Source organism: Lontra canadensis, unplaced genomic scaffold (assembly GCF_010015895.1).
Source record: "Lontra canadensis isolate GAN:19392208 unplaced genomic scaffold, GSC_riverotter_1.0 scaffold72, whole genome shotgun sequence".
Classification (NCBI taxonomy): domain Eukaryota; kingdom Metazoa; phylum Chordata; class Mammalia; order Carnivora; family Mustelidae; genus Lontra; species Lontra canadensis.
The window spans coordinates 2,254,856-2,273,877 of NW_022631066.1; the positions used below are offsets into that span (position 1 = coordinate 2,254,856).

Consider the following 19,022-nt stretch of genomic DNA (forward strand, 5'->3'; position numbering starts at 1 on the left):
TAAAAGAGATTAAAAAATTTTTTCCCCGAAAACAAATAAACAAAATCACACAGAAAATTGTGTATGTAAGATTGACTTTCAATGATTTAGCAGATAAATGACTTGATAGCATAAATATAAATGCATTCATCTGGGGTTTTCAAAAGTTTTTTTTTCTAAAAGTAAAGACTATAGAATCAAAGAGGAAAGATAGGCACTACGATTTTTCAAAGAAAGGAACCTATAAATAACTAATTGGACTATCACTTGATTTGTATGTCAGATATGTAAGTACTTAGAGAGAACACTTTGTTTCAGCTGTTCTCATCAGTATGATTAATGACTACTTAAAAGTGCTTGATTCCATTTGTATGCCAGCTGTTCTTGTGTAAAACAAACTGGGACTTTCTCAAGATAATCAGAGTCGGACTGTCTGCAGGATTTGGGGGCTGATACCTATGAGCTGGAAAAGGAAATTGATGGCTCTCAGCTCATCATCCTGAGGTCAGACCCAGACACTCGTGACTGAAATATACTCAAAGCAGATGCTCATTACAAGGGCCTGCTCCTTTGCAGAATTTGGGTGATGGCGAGATCTCAGCCAATATGGAACATTTGTGCGCTGTTCGCAAGTTAACGACGACCTGAGAAGTCTTCATGACACAGATTACTTGAAAAGGTAAATATGCAAGAAGAATCATTCACAATCACAGGCAAGCTGGGCCAAGCAGCAGTACAAAATCATTAAACCACGGAAGCAATGCTCCACTCTTTCCCAATGAAGCAATCACAACAGGTTGCATCCTGTGGGTAAGCAAGGTATTGGTTACGTGGGAACGCACAGAGGCAATGAGGATGACTTCAGACAAAATCTCCAAAGAGAGGGAGAGGTTCTGACTTTTCACTCCCCATTGCACAAATTCAAAAGTGGCAGTGCAGTCATCATCTCTTTGACACCTAAGGTAGAAGGAAACCAGTACCTAATTGGAGATGGCAGTGACCCCACGGGTCACTTCTTGACCCCACGGCTGCTCTCATAAGCACCCAAGTGAAAATGAAAATCCCCTTTCAGTCTTTAAAGTCAGTTAGGCATCAAGGCATCAAGACAGTCAACAAATATCGCTCAGGTTAGCCTTGTGCCAGCAACTCTCTGCCAGTAAGGGGTTTGCCAGACCTGAAATAGCTTTCCGTCTCGTTGGAGGAGATCAAAGCATAAGAGCTAACGATTGTTAGCTGCTTACAAGGGTGAGCTCTGTACTGAGCACATTACATGCACTGTCTTATCTATTCCTCAGAGCAACTTTATGAAGTTATTATTATTAATAACTATTATATTATATATATATATTATTAATAACTATTATTACATCCTCATTTTAAAGACAAGAAAATCAAAACATTTGCTCAGCATCCCACAGCTAAGGATGGCAGATGGAGGACACAAACCCAAGTTTCTCCAACTCCAAGGGCCACGTGTGCTCTCAACCTGATAGTTACATGTGTTAGGAAAATGGCAGTGCTGGGCAGGAAGCATATGGGGAGAAGCCAGAAAGTGTGCTGAAGATGGGGTTGTAGAGGTCATCAGAAGAGTGAAAGGCATGGGGAAGCTTAGGGGAGACAGTGAGGCTTATCTGAATTTGGGTTTGAACTTGCAGACAAAAGATTAGTGGATGATATTGAGGATAACTACCATACTTTCTCACCATCACTTCTTTGACAAGGAAGAAAATTTGGACACATGAGTCATTGAGCTGATACACAAGTCATTGAACTGATATATAATGTATTTACACAACATTTTATAAAAATGTATATTTTATTTTATACATATATATATATATATATGAAAATTATAGAGACAATGGCTAGGGTAGGTTTTCATATCCATGTGTTAATTATCTCTATTTTATAGATGAGAAATTCCATAAAGCCTTTGATACTATAAGAATTGATCAGGCTTCTGGGAGACAAATCTCCATGAGTGTCCTTTGTTTCTGTGTGTCTTATAAACAGAGGCTTCCTAACTTCCCTTTGTTCCAGCTTATCTTTTCAAGGATGTTGGCACACAGCCTGGAAAGATATGGTGTCCCCTCTGGTGAAAGGGCAGGTAGGCTTACTGCCCATTATAAAAGACTGGGCTCTCTAAGCCCAGGGTCCCCCTCCTGAAATGCAATCCACTGCACTTATAGGCATCCTTCCGGGTCTATCCGGGTTGTCCCCATGACACCTGGGAGCAAGGAGAATTAACCCACTGCCCTGGTTCATGCTGCTTGCTGTGCTATGAGTAACAAAGTCCTTTGTCTCTAACCCAGGAGTCTCATGTCTTACTCCAGCAACCATGAAACCGTGGCAGTTAACTTGCCACTGGGGTAAAATCTCAGGCCCTTCACACTTCAGAAGACAGGAAAATTTCTTTTCTAGAGAGGTCAAATTTGTCCTCATCCTTATAGAAAAATAAGGCATGTACTTTGGCATCTGTTAGATTAATATCAAGCAGGTCCATCTTAGAGCCTAAAGAAATAAAGGAAGACAAAATGGCAGTGGGTGGGGGGCTCCCCTGAATGTTAGCCAGGTGCTCAGAGACGAGGCTAAGTAGAGTACTACTATTCCCATGTCCATACTCTCAAAATGCTCATCACTGAAAGCAAGGGTTGACAGACTGGCCCATGAGCCAAATCTGGCCCACACCTTTTTCAGTAAGTAAATTTTTATTTTCTAGGCATTATTGGTAGTGGTTTGTGTGGGACAGTAGCAGAACTGAATGGTTGCAACAGAGACTCCATGGTTTGCAAAGCCTAAAATAATTACTGTCTGGTCTTTTCCAGAAAACACTTGGTGACTTCCGGTCTAAAGAAATAAACAGATTCATGTAGAATAAAGAATTCCCCCAAAATGTGCTGAAGAGGTATGAACAGAACATTATGTGGGCATAAAAAAGAGAGCCGTAAACACAGGCACATCCATGTTTGTCCACACACACACACACACACACACACGTACGTACTCACATGTGTATACGTCCCTTCCTGCCCCTAATCATACACCTGTCTGTCATTCGCCTGGTGGTCTTATTTCATCTCCACAGCTGGGCTATTAGGCATATAGATTTAGGAGCAGAGCCGCTGGAGACAAATTCGGTCCAAATTTATAACTTTGCTACTTACTAACTGAGGGATTTTTTGATAAGTCACTTAACTTCTCTGAGCGTCAGTCTTGTTACTTGTGAAATTCCTACACATCACAGGGTCCATGGAAGGATCACACAAAGGCATAAAATATTTGTTATTATGTATCCCCATTTTCCAGCAGAGGAAACTGAGGGACAGAGAGGTTGGGTGTTTTTGTTAAGGTCATGTAGGTAGGAAAAGGTAGATGCACAACTTAATTTCTGCTCTGGGTCTAAAATCTGGACCTTATTACTGCTATTATATTGCCTCTCAATATTAAAGGCCTATAGAATTCATACATAAAATCACAATAGAATTTACCCTTTCCAACAATACTTATTATTTTTAAAATTGTGACTTGTGGGTTGTTTATTGGCAGATCCTACAGATCTCTTGTCCTGTCTGGGTTCTGCGAGAGCCTTATTTGAATTCATTATATTAATATATTCCCACCTGATGCTTTGATGGTTATCCTTTGAAGTCAAGTCCATTTTTATTATTAAAATAATAACATTCATGGTCTTAAGAGTATAAGTCTAAGCAAAGCTTTTGCCAGTTACCTATATAACAATATTCAGGTAATTTTAATGAGAGAATAGTGCTTTTAAATACTAAACTGTAGATAAGTGATTTGTTACTATTGCATTGTTTTAAGAATCAACCCCCAAATAGTGATATTTTCCATATAATTCTCATAGAGTCCATTGATCCTACCCTGAGCAGGGCTGAGTTAGAGGGGGAAAGAAAGCAACGATCACCACCAGTATGTATATTCCAGGCTATCTGTGAAGAGTTCTAAAGGAAAATGTACCATCTCCCCAAACCCCTTAAGTTGTATCCCCAGATACTCCTTGCGCAGAGGAATAGTCTGGTGATATCTTGCTGTGAAACAAGTTAGCATATTTAAAGAATTCTGTATCAATAAAAAGAAAAGGTCAGTACTCATTCGATTTTACATATTATTTTGAGCATCTAGAAAAGTATTTCTCATTGATGACAATGCTGCTTCTTTGACAAGGAAACAACTCATTTGCCGTCTGATGTGTGCTACTCAAAGTGCAGTATAGACTTGAATCCTCGTTACGATACCTGCCCCAGAGTTGGAGGCCTGGGGAAAGGATTTTACTTAACTGTCCATTTCTCCATGCATAGCTGCTTTAAAAAGTTAGATATTAATTTTAGGGGCGCCTGGGTGGCTCAGTTGGGTAAACATCTGACTCTTGATTTCGGCTCAGGTTATGATCTCAAGGTCATGGGATCAAACGCCACTTTGGGCTCTGTGCTGCGTGTGGAGCCTGCTGAAGATTCTCTCTCTCCCTCTCCCTCTCTTCCTCCCCCCACCTATAAAGAAAATAAAAGTCAGATATTAATTTTAATGAAATGGTTTGATCTCCAGAAGAGAAACTGTGGTTTTTGCTTCTGACAGAATAACAACAAAAGCTACTTTAGATTGTTTGGAAACTTCACAGCCACTATGGCTGCACACTTCTTAGGTGACAGGGTAGGATTCTAACTCAGATCTTCTTGGTTCCAGACATTACCCAATATTTCCTGGGTCTAGTTCTGACCAAATTACATGGTATGTCAGCACAAAGCAGGTGATTCCTGCGTTGGTGGTGTAGTGGTTGGCACAGCTGCCTTCCTAAGCAGGTAATTCCTGAAGAAGATCCTCGGCCTTTTCTCCTCCCACTGCAGTGGCTTAGAAGGTCCTATATTCCAGGCTGCTATTGGCCTGGGTCCTTGGGTGACTGTGTGAAACAGAGCCCCTTCTACCGACCTCTGTTTGACATGTAATGTGATAAAAGACAAGCTCCTGAGATCTGGGAATTGTTTGTTGCCACTGTATAGATGTCTTATTTAAATACTGTTGTCTTTGGCTATTCTCCAAGTGCCTTGTCTTTTCCTCATTGGTTTATAGAAACTCTTTGTTAAGGATATTGACATGGTGTCTGTTAATGTATGCTGCAAATGTTTTCCTCCTTATGGTTTTGCTTCCTTTTTTTTTTTTTTTTTTTGCCAAACAGAAATATTTTTGCTTATGCAGTATTTTTCTGAACAGAAATTTAAAGTTTTATAGGGCTAAACATGTCAGATATTTTCTTCTATGGCTTCTAGTTTATCTGTCAGAAATAGAGGATGTTCCTTTGCTAAGATAAAAATTTTCTCATAGTCATTTACTAAATAGGCTATCATTGTGCCCTGCTCCTGGCAGGGAATTAGAATTAGAATTAGAATTAGAATTAGAATTAGAATTATTTATCAATAATAAATCTGTATATATATAAAGATTTCATTTTTAAAAATATTTTTTATTTATTCATTTGACAGAGCGAGAGAGAGAGAGAGAGAGAGAGACAGAAAGTGCCCAAGCAGGGGGAGTGGCAGGCAGGAGGAGAGGGAGGAAGCAGGCTCCCCACTGAGCAAGGAGCCAGACATGGGGCTTGATCCCAGGACCCTGGGATTGTGATCTGAGCTGAAGGCAGACACTTAACCCACTGAGCCATATTTTATATGTACATATAAAATATGTATCTGTGTCTGTACTCTTGATATTGTTCTATTTTTATGCCCATTCCATACTAATTTCTTACCACTTTTTAATATATGTTCTGATATATGATGGACCCAGTTCCTCTTCATTTATTGCAAATATTATTGGCATGCATATGCATTCATTCTTCCAGATAAAGTTTCCTATCTGTCAGGTTTCAGAAAAGACAATGTGCTGGGATTCTAAATGAGATACTAAATGTATATATTATTACGGGGAGCACTGAAATCTTTATATTGCTGGGTTTCCATCAAGGAAAATGATGTGTATCTTCATTTATTCAGATCTCATGAAATAGTTTTCCTTATTAAATCTATTTCTAGGTACTTTATACTTTGTGTTGCTATCGTGAACATGTTGTCTTTTGGTTACACAAAAGAGATGAACTTCAAAGAACTGTCTCAAAATAGAATTTAAACTCAAACCTGCACAATAATTTCCTAGAAGCCAGCTGAGAGAGACATTATACACAAATGTTTCTTAGATGAGAAAAGGGGAGGAGGATGGCCCTTGGCCTGTACCAGGCTGAAAAATACATTGTCTACCCAGACCACAGCACAGTGGCTCCGAAGAGAACTTTTGCTTCATTCCATCTTGCCGTTAGGCCATTTCCTACAAAAACCCTTTTCAGGACTTACTAGGAGGTTGTTTTTCAACGATGTTATTTTCTATATTACATTTGTCATCTGTATGAAGCTCCCAAAGAGGAATTCCCCTGGTCTTTGTTCCTCCTGAGAAACTGCTTTGTGCTTTTAGCCAGCGGACCCTATTATAAATCATGTAACTGATAGCATTTCCCACTGCCTTGTCTGCTAGAGAGCTTAGCGTCAAATTTTCACCCACTGCTAACAAATGCATGGGATTTTCATGGATGCATTTGAATTCTAAGCTTATTCCTGGCCTTGTTGAACTTGCTTTCCAACACTTACGCCTGTTTTTCATTTATTTTTATCTTGTTACATCTTACATATCTTTGTAATCCACTTTAAATGTGTTCTGGATCAAAACAGACTTGAAAATGCTTAGACGGGTTTGCATCCTATAATCCATGCCCCAGTTCACAAAATTGCATGATAAATATAATTACCACACCATTTGATATAAAGAACTTTATTTTGAAATAAGGAAATACAAATTCTTTGAAGTTATACATCGGTTCATACGGAATCATCTCAGCCTTCATTTCTAAAGCCAAGCTGACTTTTAAAAACCTCCTAGTAAAATGATTACAGTAAACTTTAGACTTAAAGTCAGTCTAGGATATATGTACTTCATGACAGTCATCATATTAGTAGTTTTTATTTATCTTTTTAAATGTGTGTTTGTTCCCTGTTTCACTCTCCATACTCAGAACACAATTTCTCACAAAGATTTACTCTCTTTCCTTATCTAAAATTTTCCAAAAAAGGATTTTTAGGCTACACAAATGCAAACAACTCATTTCATGGCCGAGCATGAAAATGTGTAAAAGCAAATCAGAATTGTTTTTAACTGGAGGTATATATTTAAGTAAAACACAGACAGGACAAAAGACAAACACAGTTTATGGGAATAGGTTTTAGAAAGATTTTTAGTTCAGTGACGTATATTAAGTGATTTTCTTAATAATAAATTTTTTATAGTGGGAACAAAAAATTTTTAGAATTTGTAATACTAAAATCGATCTATAGATATTCGAACTATCAGTACTCTCACTTAGTGAGACAAGACATAGTCTTAGTGACTTAGTCACTTAGTCAGTCTTAGTGACTGAAGACATAAAATACTATTGAATTTATTTAACCTAGTGTTCCTGAAGCTTCTGGACATGACAGGCATGAGGCCATGATATTGTCTCAGGAACAGCGGTCAGCAGCTGGGTGTTTTACCACATGGTTCCCAAAGGGCAGAGGCTCCTCAGGAAATAGTGGGAGGGATTAATTTTGACAATAATAAACTTTACATGAGGGTCAGTGTGCGTAATAGGATCTAACCAGACTGAACTCTCGCCAAGAGCCTGAAATCAGATCCACCACCACGTTCAATCCAAGTGTCCTCGTTTCTACACAGAGATAACATTTCTAATACTTTTATTTAAAGAAATAAAATCAATCGGTGAACTTCATAGGAAGTGTAAATAATACATTTCTTGTGTGAACCCCTTTTTGTTCTTTTGGTAGCTTAGAGATATCTGTAAAGATCCGCTTCTTTACTCTTTAACTTCATCAACCCACCTGGATGGAACATGAGGTCAACGATATACACCTCAGGGGGAGGGAGAGCCCCAATCAATCCCTTACGAGTTTCATTCATCAACTTAATTTCATTCCAAGCTCTGCCATACTCCCCACGAACGAGAGAGCAGCCGATGCCAATTTTATCAGCCAGCGCCTGTGGGAGAAAACACAAGAGCAACCAAAAGTGGGGAGGGAGAGGGACAGGGAAAAATACTTAGCCAGAAAACCCACCTTGTTGAAAGTGAAACGTACAATTCTTGCAAAAAAGGGCTTAGAAAGGAGGCTGAAAAAAATGTGGAATGTTGTGATAGGAGCAAATACAGTATGGTAAGTTCCCTTGTTCCCAGAGATCCTGTAGACTCAAAATCTCTGTGTAGGTCCTGCTGGGAAGTGACATTTTTCAGGCAGTTACACTGCATTGTATCAGCACAAGATTGATAACGTCATTGGAGAAAAGCTATTCCATGGGCTTTCAGCGCTACCACACCTATCAATCTTTCTATGTTTCTAGGCTGCTCTGTGGGTGTGATATGCAGTGGGATTGAATGGAAGGATCAAATTGGTGGGGACCTTTTCCTTGCTGATTTATTCTGTGTGATGGGGATGGTGTCGTGCGCTATGGGTCGGTCCTTCTTGGGCTGCCTGCTGCCACTTCCTCTGCAGTGGCTTATGTCCCTTGGAAGTGCTCTCTTCAGTTTGCCCTGATTTTGAGGTTATTTTTAAAAGTGTCTTTAAAATAATCTGGAAACTTCTTAGCCACATTGTAGCGTCTTAGCCACTTTCTAGTTATCGTCAATTCGGGCAAATGACAGCCTCCCTGTGCTTCCATTTCTTCATCTGAGAGATGAGAACAACAGAAGAGCCTCCTTCCTAGCAGGGTGTTTGCGGAGATGAAGGGGACGAATGCGTGACAAGTGCTTAGAGTTATGAATGCTGCACAGGGTGGGGACTCAACAAGGGTTCCCAGTAGTAGAAGGCAAGAATTGTGTGGTTTTAATAATCCATGTATATAGTAATGTGATTTATTGATTATTTACAATGTATTGACTACACCAGGTAGACATTTTTGGGTGGACCAAGACGATTAAGACATGGTTTTCCCTCTCAGAGCCTTCCGTCCTATCTAGTCTGAACCTGCCTGATGGTCAACTCCAATACAACTGTATCCAAATGGATGGCGTTCTGTGGTATCGTCATTTATAATAAGAAATACACATTCGGGTTTGTCCCATTTCTGGCATGGAACTCCTAAATCCTTGGGATCTCCTAAGCGATGAGAACCATTAAAATGTCTTTATGTTTCTGAGGTGACTTCTGGACCGCACTTAAGGATGGGGGCTGTTTGGCAGGGGAACCAATCTTAATTGGAGGGTTACAACATTCAGTCCCATCCCCACCTCTGGGGAGGGGAGAGGGATTGCAGGTTGAATCAGCCACTTGTGGCAATGATTTCATCAATTGTGCCTATGAAATGAAGCTTCCCTGAAAACCCAAAAGGCAAGGGTTTGGAGAGCTTCGGGGCTGGTGACCATGTGGAGATCCAGGGAGTGTGGCGCACCTGGAGAGGGGCACCAAGGCCCCAAGCCTTCTCCCCATACCTTTATCCATGCATCTCTTCCATTTGGCTATTCCCGAGTTATATCCTTTTATGATAAACTGGTGATTTAGTCATCCAAATGTTTCTGAGTTCTGTGAGTCCCTCTAGCAAATTAATCAGCCCTGAGGGGGCTGTGTTCTTGGGAACCTCCAATCTACAGAAGCACAGATGACAAATGGGGCTTGGGACTGGTTGGCTGAAGTGTGTGTGGCGGGGATGGGACAGTGTTGCAGGACCGAGCCCATAACCTGTGGGGTCTGACACTGTCTCTAGGCGGGTAGTGTCGGAATTGAGTTGCATTGAGCTAGCTGATGTCGGAGGACTGGCTGGGTGTATAAAACTGCCCCCCTACCCCTGGGTCTGCCACCCCTCCCCTCATTGGAACTGGTACTTGGATCCTCTTACACTCATTGTCTAGTGGGGTAGAGAGTTGAAAATAAACATGTTTTCTGAAATATTTATTTGCTCTCTTAACTCCATCATGTCAAGGCCCTTTAAATCATCAAAATAATTCTATAAAATAGATAATGATTTCCCATTTTAGATAGCATTTCTCATTTTATGGAGAGTAAAACTGAGGCCAGATCAATTTCCCGAGGAAGGTCACCATAAGTGGTGACCTGATGTGGAAGCCAGGGAATCTGTCCCCGGGAGTCTGAGCTCCTAAGCTCAGGGTGATCCTGCCTCCCACTGAGTGGAATGAGTTCCCAGCTGAAAGTCTCCATCTTCTCTGTGAAGTGGGAAACAAGGTCGTCTGCTCCAAGAAAGAGGCAGAGATGAAAGTGTTAGTAGAAGGATGGGCAGGCGTAGGGCAGAGCTGCTGAGGAGAAAAGGGAAAGCTTGTGACCAGGAGCTGGAAAAGAGTGGCCAGCCTACATGACTGTCCATGTGAGTTGGGGATGCTGACTTGGCTGTGGCATTCCCCACTGTCAAGTTCCAAAGCCCGAGCATCACGGTGGAAAGGGCAAGCAATCTGACTGGGCCTGGGGGGACTGGCAAGGTAGTGGGGAGGACAGATGGGGTCAAGAAAGCGAGGGGAGTTAGAGAGTCAGTTATAAGGTCCAAGGATAATTCATCTAGGCTGCCAAGGGGGAAAAGCAAAGCCAAAAAGGAGGAAGCAAACTGGAAGAAAATAGGAGGATGAAGAGTATTCATAGGAGTGAATGATTTAGGAGGGCGGAAGGATAAGATTTCATTATTGGTATTGGCGGTCAGAATGTCAGGGGTGGGCAAGACCCGGTTATTGAGTTGTGTGACTCCACGCAGGTGTGAGGGTAATAGGTTCACTCTGGCATGATGAGATGGACTGAATATTCGTGCCCTTCCCCACCCCAAACACATATGCTGAAACCTTGATTCCCCAGTTGGGTGGTATTGGGAGACGGATCCTTTAGGGAGTCAGGTTCAGAGGAGGTCATGAACATGGAGCCCCCACTGCGGGATTAATGCTCTTGTAAGAGGAGGAAGAGATCAGAGCCTCCTGTCTGTCTGGGATGTGAGGACACAGGCAGAAAGTGGCCAATGCAAACCAGGAAGAGGGTCCTCACCAGATGCTGACTCCGCTGGCAGCCTGATCTTCGACTTCCCAGCCTCAGCAATTGTGAGAAAAAAGTGTTTACTGATTAAACCCCTCAGAGTATGGGATTTTGTGAGGGTAGCACGAGCACAGTAATATAGTGCCTGTGAGACACTAGGGTGCAGCCCACTGTGCGCAGACACACAGATCAGGAATCAGGAGAGGTTTGTGGGACAGAGGAAAGAATCTGGGTGCCTTTGGCAGTTCATATTTAAGGCCATGTGACTGGAGGACCTCACTGTAGGAAATACATAAAGTGAGAAAAGAGAAGGTCTGGGGTGGAACCGTGAGGGACCCCCACATTGAAGAGGGGTCGAGGAAAAGAGGTCACCAAAGGTGACTGAGATGAGGGGGAAAGAGAGTTCAAAAGACCAAAGAGAGTGGTGACAAGGGACAAGAAGGACCAGTGACAAATTCTTTGACATATCAAGTAAGACAGACGATAGATTCCTGGGGTCCGTTCTGAGAGGAAGCCAAGGCCAGGCTTCGGTGGACTGAGGAGAAAAACTAAGGAAGCAGAGGAAGGACAAGGTGCTGAGATGACTCTGAATTTTGACCCAGAATGAGAATTATCTACAGACAGAAGCAATGTGGTAGGTTTGATTCAGATAGGCACGGGTTCAGGCTCCAGCTGGGTTTCTGGTTGACCTTGGGTAAGTTCCCTCTTTGAGTTCAGTTTTCTTTTCTTTCAAACAAGGTAGTAATTTCAACCTTTGGCATTTCTGAGACTTTCACAATTGCATTTATCAAGTGCTTGACACGTAGTTCAAAATGATGGTGGTCATGGTAATAGGAGCTTTGGGAGTAGTTGTAGCTATGATGAGAAAAGATTTCTATTTCCTCTTTAAGTAGTATAGACTTAACTTTAGATTTTCAAGGAAAAACAGCTAATAGAGAGAAAGATTGAAGATAGGAGAAAATTCGATAAAGCAAGAAATCCAAGAAAATAGGGAAGGCTGGCATTTGGATTAGAGATCGAATTAGCTTAGAACTGGAAACAAGATACACATGGATGTAAAGAGGTTTGTAGGTATTTGGGAGGGGGTAGGAATCTTTACATTTAGTTTATAGTTCAAAAACCATTTTTGCAGCTCCTATTATAGTCCAGATACTTGAGACAATGGAGGAAAAAACCACCTACTTCTTTCTTGAATCTGATCCTTTTTGAGTGTCCTCATCTCAGTGACTAATGCCGTCATTACCAGTTGCCCCACCCAGGACCTGAAAATCACTTTGTTCTTCTCATGCAATCCCTCATACCACACCTAGGCAGACACCAACTGTTTTCAGTTGTATCTCTTAAATCTCCCTGTACACTCACACCTCCTTTCACGCCCTCACAGCTATGGCTGTAGTAAAGGTCATCTGTAGTTCTCGTTCCAGTGATCTTCCAGTTGGTCTTTCTGTCTCCAGTCCTGCCCCTGCCTAATCGATTCCCCATTCTGTTGTCTGAATGGTGTTTCAAAATCATGTTACTGCTTTCCCCTTAACCACATTCAGTGGCTCTCACAGATTTTAGGGTCAAGTGCAAACTCCCACAGTGCTCTGTGATCTGCCCATTAGCCTCACCCAACCCCTCCTCTTTCCTACATCCAGGCAAACTACTCTGCGTTCCTCCAATGGACCAGGGACTCTCATTCCTGTTACTTTGTATAAAATGTTTGCTTTGTTTAGAATGCTCTTTTCTTCCTTCTTTACCTGCTGAATTTCTACATAGCCTCTAATATTCAGGCTGCATATCACTTCCTCCCCTGAAACTTTCCCCGACATCTCCTTAGAACCCACAAGTCTCCTTAGGTAGCTGGTGTAAGGGCTACCAATTTCATATCTCTATATTCCCAGATCTTAGAAGAGCCCTTGGCCTATAGTAGATGTATGATAAACGTTGAATGAATATGCTTCTGATAGTCTAGCAAATATACACATACATATATATCTCAAATAGAAGCAACTCTAAACAACAGGGTTAATATTTGCCAGTTAAATGTTAGCCGCTGGCTCACACCATCATGATAAAGACCAACAGTTTTACCTACTGGCAGATGAAGCAAAACATCTTAAGTACCTTGAAAAGCAAAGCTCGATGGTAGAAGATTCCTTGTTTGATCAGTCCAATTGGTACAACATTGGATTTAAGTTGAAATTTTAGTTCACTTATATGAAGTTCCCAGCTGAAATCATGTAGTTTCTCTTTTGAAACTTTACCACCCATTTTTTCTGCCACATACCTGTTTCAATTACATTGAGATCAAATTAATCAAGTTTAATATCTCACTTTGGATGCTTTGAGTATAACTGTATGTGCAAAAACTATATTTCCTCTGACTTTTATTATTGGCTTTATTTTTTAAACTTATTATAAGTGTGTTAACATTATGCCTATTGTCTTCAAACTACCATGTGTAAACTGAAATTCTATTTCATTCAACACAAAGGAAGAAATAAATGCTAATTTCAATATTTACAACAAGATACAAATCAATATCATACTAAATTTGTATCAGAGCAGTCTTAAAGTTCTATCTTGCTCTTGGAAAATATTTTCAAACGTTTCAATCTGAAATCCAAGGCATTATACTAACATATGGTCCTTCTTTTAAGGAATCTGAACACAGGGATAATAAAAACACACTGGAAATTTTCCCATTGGATTCCCAAATATTTTCAAGTCCTATAAGTGTTTTCCTTTTAAATTGTCTTTTTTTTTTTTTTTTTTTTTAGAGGCATTTATGTAACACTGAAGTGAGAGGAGAGAAGAAGGGGGCAGAAGGAAAACTAATTAAGTTGGGTGGAGTGCTTTGCCTGGGGGTTTCCTCCTTATTGGAAGCTCTCCCAGCAGAAGTTAGTACACACACCTCCAAAAATCCTCTGTTGAAGGCTCCTCCATCTTGGAGTAGAGGCAGAATTGCAAATTTTAAGAAAGAATTTCCTCTTGCTGTCCATAGGATCAAGCAAAGAAGAACAACGGCGAAAACAAGAAAGGGGCGGGGAGAGAGCTGCCGCATGGACTCCGCCAGATGTCCTGTAATGAATGCCGGGAACCAAAGGCACAGGGACAAAACTCTGGATCTTGCCGCATAAAGGGCTCAGGTTAAAAAAACAAAAACAAAGACAAAAAAACCCCAATTATTTGGGAATGATGAAAAGTGTTCCTGATAGGAACAGAGCATGGGACATCTGACAAATGCTGAAATGAGCTCAGAGTTCTGCGCACGTCATCACTTCTCAAGGACATCAGGAAAACTTCTGTCGCCAAAAATGTTCTCTTCCAGTTCTGGCTGCCGAGAAGTCAATGATCTGGAGGCTGTGTTTCTTGCAGTTGTCACACCCAGGTTTGATGAGTGCAAGGCACGTCTACTTGGAGTAGATCCAGGCTCTCGTGGAGACTACAGCTGCTATAAGATCCAGTAGCTCACTTACGGGTTGTCGGTGCCAGCTACAGAGGCCACCCTCCTCTTCCTGCGATTCCTAATCCCTTACAGCTACCAAGTCCAGTTCTCAGATTTCTCTTAGTGGACTCACATTAAATGCTCTAATGAGGAAGGCAACGGCACCTGGCGTCCACAGAGCGTGGAGCCTGCCCGAACAGCCACCCCTTAGAGAATGCACACCCTCACTTGAGAGCAACGCGAAATGCAAAATACCAGACATCTATCTGACAAAAAAATCAGTGATAGCTATTTGTATCAGAAAAGAATTTGTGGGGCTGGGGTAACCTGGTGATGGGCATTAAGGAGGGCATGTGATGGAATGAGCACTGGGTGTCATGGAAGACCGATGAATCACTGAACTCTACCTCTGAAATGAATAATACACCACATGTTAATCCACTGAACTTCAATTTAAAAAAAATCAAAAAAAGAAAATAATTTTTGAGTTTGCAAAGAATTCACAACAGGATTCCTTTAAATCATGAGCACCCCATGTACCTAAGGAGTAATTTAATTTTTTCTTTCTTTTTTTTTTAATTTTTGGAGTAATTTAATTTTCAAACTTTTGGATTCATTCCTAACTTCTTCAGGATCACATTGAACGATGCCTTTAATGGTTTAGCTGGAGAAAATGACAAAAGCATTTTCCTTTAAGCAATTTCCAGCTCTTAGCTCTGATTCTTGGCGGAAATGAGACCTAAAATAGAAATTGGGCATTTTTTCAATTTATTGTGTTTCTGCTTCAGGGTCAGGAGTGGGGGGCAGTAATTAGGGTGTCATTAGCTGAAAATGGGCTAAGAAATGCAAACCACTAAAATCAAAAACTTTACTTCAGAAACTTAAAATGCCTATGTAGATAGAGACAACTTACTTGGCAAGAGCCTCAATCTGCTCCTTGATATTCGTTATGGGGAATATTGACTTGGTCACTTCATATACATAAACACAGAAGTCCGGGTCGGAGGGAGGGTACCATTCTTTATCGGGGCTCCCTTCTCCGATCAGTTTGGGGACTGCTGCAACCTCTTCTTCCTCCTTCACTTTTTCCTCTTCTTTTTTCCCTCGGCCTTTCCTTTGAGAGGAAACGGCAGCAATCAGAGTCATGAAATGAACAGGCAGTAACTGCGCTCCAAGTTCATCTGAAGAGCACCCCAGAAATAGAGTAGTTCATACCTTAACGACTGTATCATACGCAGCTTTCAAATTTTTGATGACAATGATAGCATTTTATAGTTCTATATTATATAAGAGAAATTAGCTTTCAAGATAATATGACATGACTGATACGTATTATGAAAATCGTACCCTGGTCTTGCCTACGATTGCCTGGCCAGATGTCTGGTGCATAGTAGGTACGTAATAAACATTTATTGAATTGGGAAAAAATAGGTTGCCTCCTCAGGGAGTCTAAGCCGGTCTTACATCCTTTCTTGCCTCGGTTGAGACCTTCTGCAGGAAGAATCTGAATCACTGTGTTTTAAAAAAAAAGAATGATCCAAAACATGGAAAAAAAGCAAAACAAAATAAGGCTGGCATCCATGTCACGCAGGAGTGAAGACTTACCTAAGTTTATCTTTTTTTTTTTTTTTAAAGATTTTATTTATTTGACAGAGAGAGACAGCACAAGCAGGCAGAGTGGCAGGCACAGGGAGAGAGAGTAGTAGGCTCCCCGCTGAGTAAGGATCCCGATGCGAGACTTGATCCCAGGACCCTGAAATCATGACCTGAGCCAAAGGCAGTGCCTTGACCGACGCAGCCACCCAGGCATCCCTTACCTAAAGTTTATCTAGTGAAATGCACTTAATTCTGTACTTAGGAAAACTGGAATGTACGTAGTTGTAAAGATACTGTTTAATTAAAACATTCTGTGAGTTAATTGCTTCAAACTTAGAGAATTTGCTAGCTAACATGTGTTTGTTTAGTAGAGATGCAAACTATTTCTGTGGATTGAGAAGATCTTGCCAGAGGCTATAGTTTATTGTCCTGTAGGATACTAACTAGTTGTTATTGTTGTTGTTTATGTAACTCAGTGATCTTTTCCTAACATTCCTTAATTAAACTGGATATAAATACCTAGATCCTCAAATGTCCTTTGGACCAAATGTCCTTTGGACTAATATTAACATCTTACTGGTTCCCTCATTAACTTATGAGTTGGGCAAAAGTAATGACATGTGTTCTCATTCCAGGTAACAAGGAGTAGGCACATTTAATCCTGTTTCTCCTACTGAATACAGTCCATCAAACCCGGACAGGATTCGACCACTACTTGAAGACTCTGAAAAGCAAATGGTAGCAGGAAGATCTGAGAAAATCTTTTGAATTATTACTGAACAGATGGTGAGTTTATTTTTTTCTCCAGTATTTTCCAAACCAGACACAGCTCAAAATCTGGAAGTAGTCATTAGCACAGACAGAGCTCAAGGAGGAGCCCTCTTCAGAAACAGAAAAGACACAGGGTGGAGGAAAGCTGTGTTTTGTTGTGTTCTTTTTTTTCCCCTCCATTCTTTTGTGCCCCAGCCCCTAAGGAATCCTGTGACAGTGGTGGCAGTGGTGACATCAGCATTTCATAAGAACCTAAAATAACTTTATACTTGCTCAGTCCTCATGTTGCTTGGCTGGAGATACAGGGCCAGTCATGGTAAGAATATAGCAGGGCAGGATAAATGAAGTTTTCTGGCCTGAGGACCAAAAAGAAACCTCCAAGGAACCAACAAAGACAAGGGAGATCACGAAGAGGGAAAAGCTCAGGAAAAAAAAAAAATCAAGTTATTTATGAATTCTTAGGCTTACCGCCCCCACCCCCCAAGCTGTGTATACATGGTTCTGACCCTAAACAGTACATCACAGATTTTGAGGATGGAACAATGGGACTGACCACCACCCAAATCTTAAGCTGGACACACAGTCAGGACTGCTCCAAATAGCACTGCCAAGGTTTTGGAAACCAGACTGACCGTGGAAATGACAACCCACGAAACACTGGCTGAAACTTGCTTAAGATTGGAAGCAGCTGGGTCTGAGTGCCTGACTGTCTCAGTTGGAAGAGTGTCTGACTCTTGATCTTGGGGTCGTGAATTCGAGCCCCCACGCTGGGTGTAGAGATTACTTAAATAAAATACAACCTAAAAAAAAAAAAAGAAGAAGAAGAAGAAATCAACTGGGTCAACTACTGGCTAAAACAGACACACAAAAAAGACATTTTTCTTTGAAGGCATATAAGACTCATTCACTAATATCTTGATTACTGTATTTTTATCACAAATCATTAAATCAGAGACATTCAACTTTATTCTTCTTTTTCAAAATTATTTTACATACCTTCCCATAAAGTTTTTAGAATTAGCATATCTGTATCTACAGAAAATCCTACTGGAATTTTGATGGAATTATACCAAATTTATAGATTAATTTGGGAGAAATCCGACATTTTTACTATGTTGAATTTTCCAACACATGAACATAGCATATCTCTTCACTCATTCAGTGACTCTTTGATTTCCTTTGTATTTGATGGTTCTCAATGTATATGTTTTGTTTCACTTTCATTTTTATTTCATATTTCATTTTGAAATCTATTAAAAATGGTAGTCAACAAATTTTGGGGTTTCAATTTTTTATTGTCAGTATTATAGAAATATGATTTCTGTGTATTGACCTGATATCCTGCTCTATTGCTAAACTCACCTATTAGTCCTATGAGGTTTTTTAAAAAGTAGATTCTTGGGGCGCCTGGATGGCTCAGTGGGTTAAAGCCTCTGCCTTCAGCTCTGGTCATGGTCCCAGGGTCCTGGGATTGAGCCCCGCATTAGGCTCTTTGCTCAGCCTGGAGCCTGCTTCCTCCTCTCTCTCTCTGCCTGCCTCTCCGTCTATTTGTGCTATCTCTCTCTGTCAAATAAATAAGTAAAATCTTTAACAACAACAACAACAAAAAAGTAGATTCTTTAAGGATTTTCTTTTCTTTTCTTTTCTTTTTAAAAGATTTTATTTATTTATTTGACAAAGATCACAAGTAGGCAGAGGGGCAGGCAGAGAGAGAGGAGGAAGCAGGCTCCCTACAGAGCAGAGAGCCCAATGCAGGGCTCAATCCCAGCACCCAGGGATCATGACCTGAGCCAAAGGCAGAGGCTCAACCCACTGAGCCACCCAGGCGCCCCTCTTTAAGGATTTTCTATTTAGACTATCTTGTTGTCTGCAAATAGGAACTATTTTTCCCCCCTCACTTTCCAATCTTCATACTTCTAAAAATTGCCTTATTGCAATGTGTAGGCCTTCCAATACAATGTTGAATATTGTATTGAATAGAAGTGATAAGAATAGTTATCCTTGTTTTATTCATGATCTTGTCAGAAAATCATCCAGTCTTTCACCATTAAGTAAGATATAATCAGTATTTTTCTTCACCCCTCCATGGATGCTTTTCATCAGATAGAGAAAGTTCCCTTATATTCCTATTTTGCTGACAGTTGTATTTTTTATCATAAATAATGTTGAATTTCATCAAA

The 19,022-nt window shown here is 40.7% G+C and overlaps 1 protein-coding gene across 2 annotated transcripts in view; it reads right to left on the bottom strand.

Moving 5' to 3' along the window:
• Window positions 1-6,791: 6,791 nt before the first annotated feature.
• ARMC3 (armadillo repeat containing 3) overlaps window positions 6,792-19,022 on the bottom strand; it is a 91,322-nt gene continuing 79,091 nt past the window's right edge. For both annotated transcript variants that reach the window (XM_032880826.1, XM_032880825.1), the window contains 3 exons: window positions 15,389-15,589; window positions 13,152-13,314; window positions 6,792-8,067 (listed from right to left, as the gene is read on the bottom strand). In XM_032880826.1, the coding sequence (XP_032736717.1) occupies window positions 7,858-8,067; window positions 13,152-13,314; window positions 15,389-15,589 (574 nt within the window). In that variant the 3' untranslated portion in view covers window positions 6,792-7,857. The remainder of the gene's footprint in view (window positions 8,068-13,151; window positions 13,315-15,388; window positions 15,590-19,022) is intronic.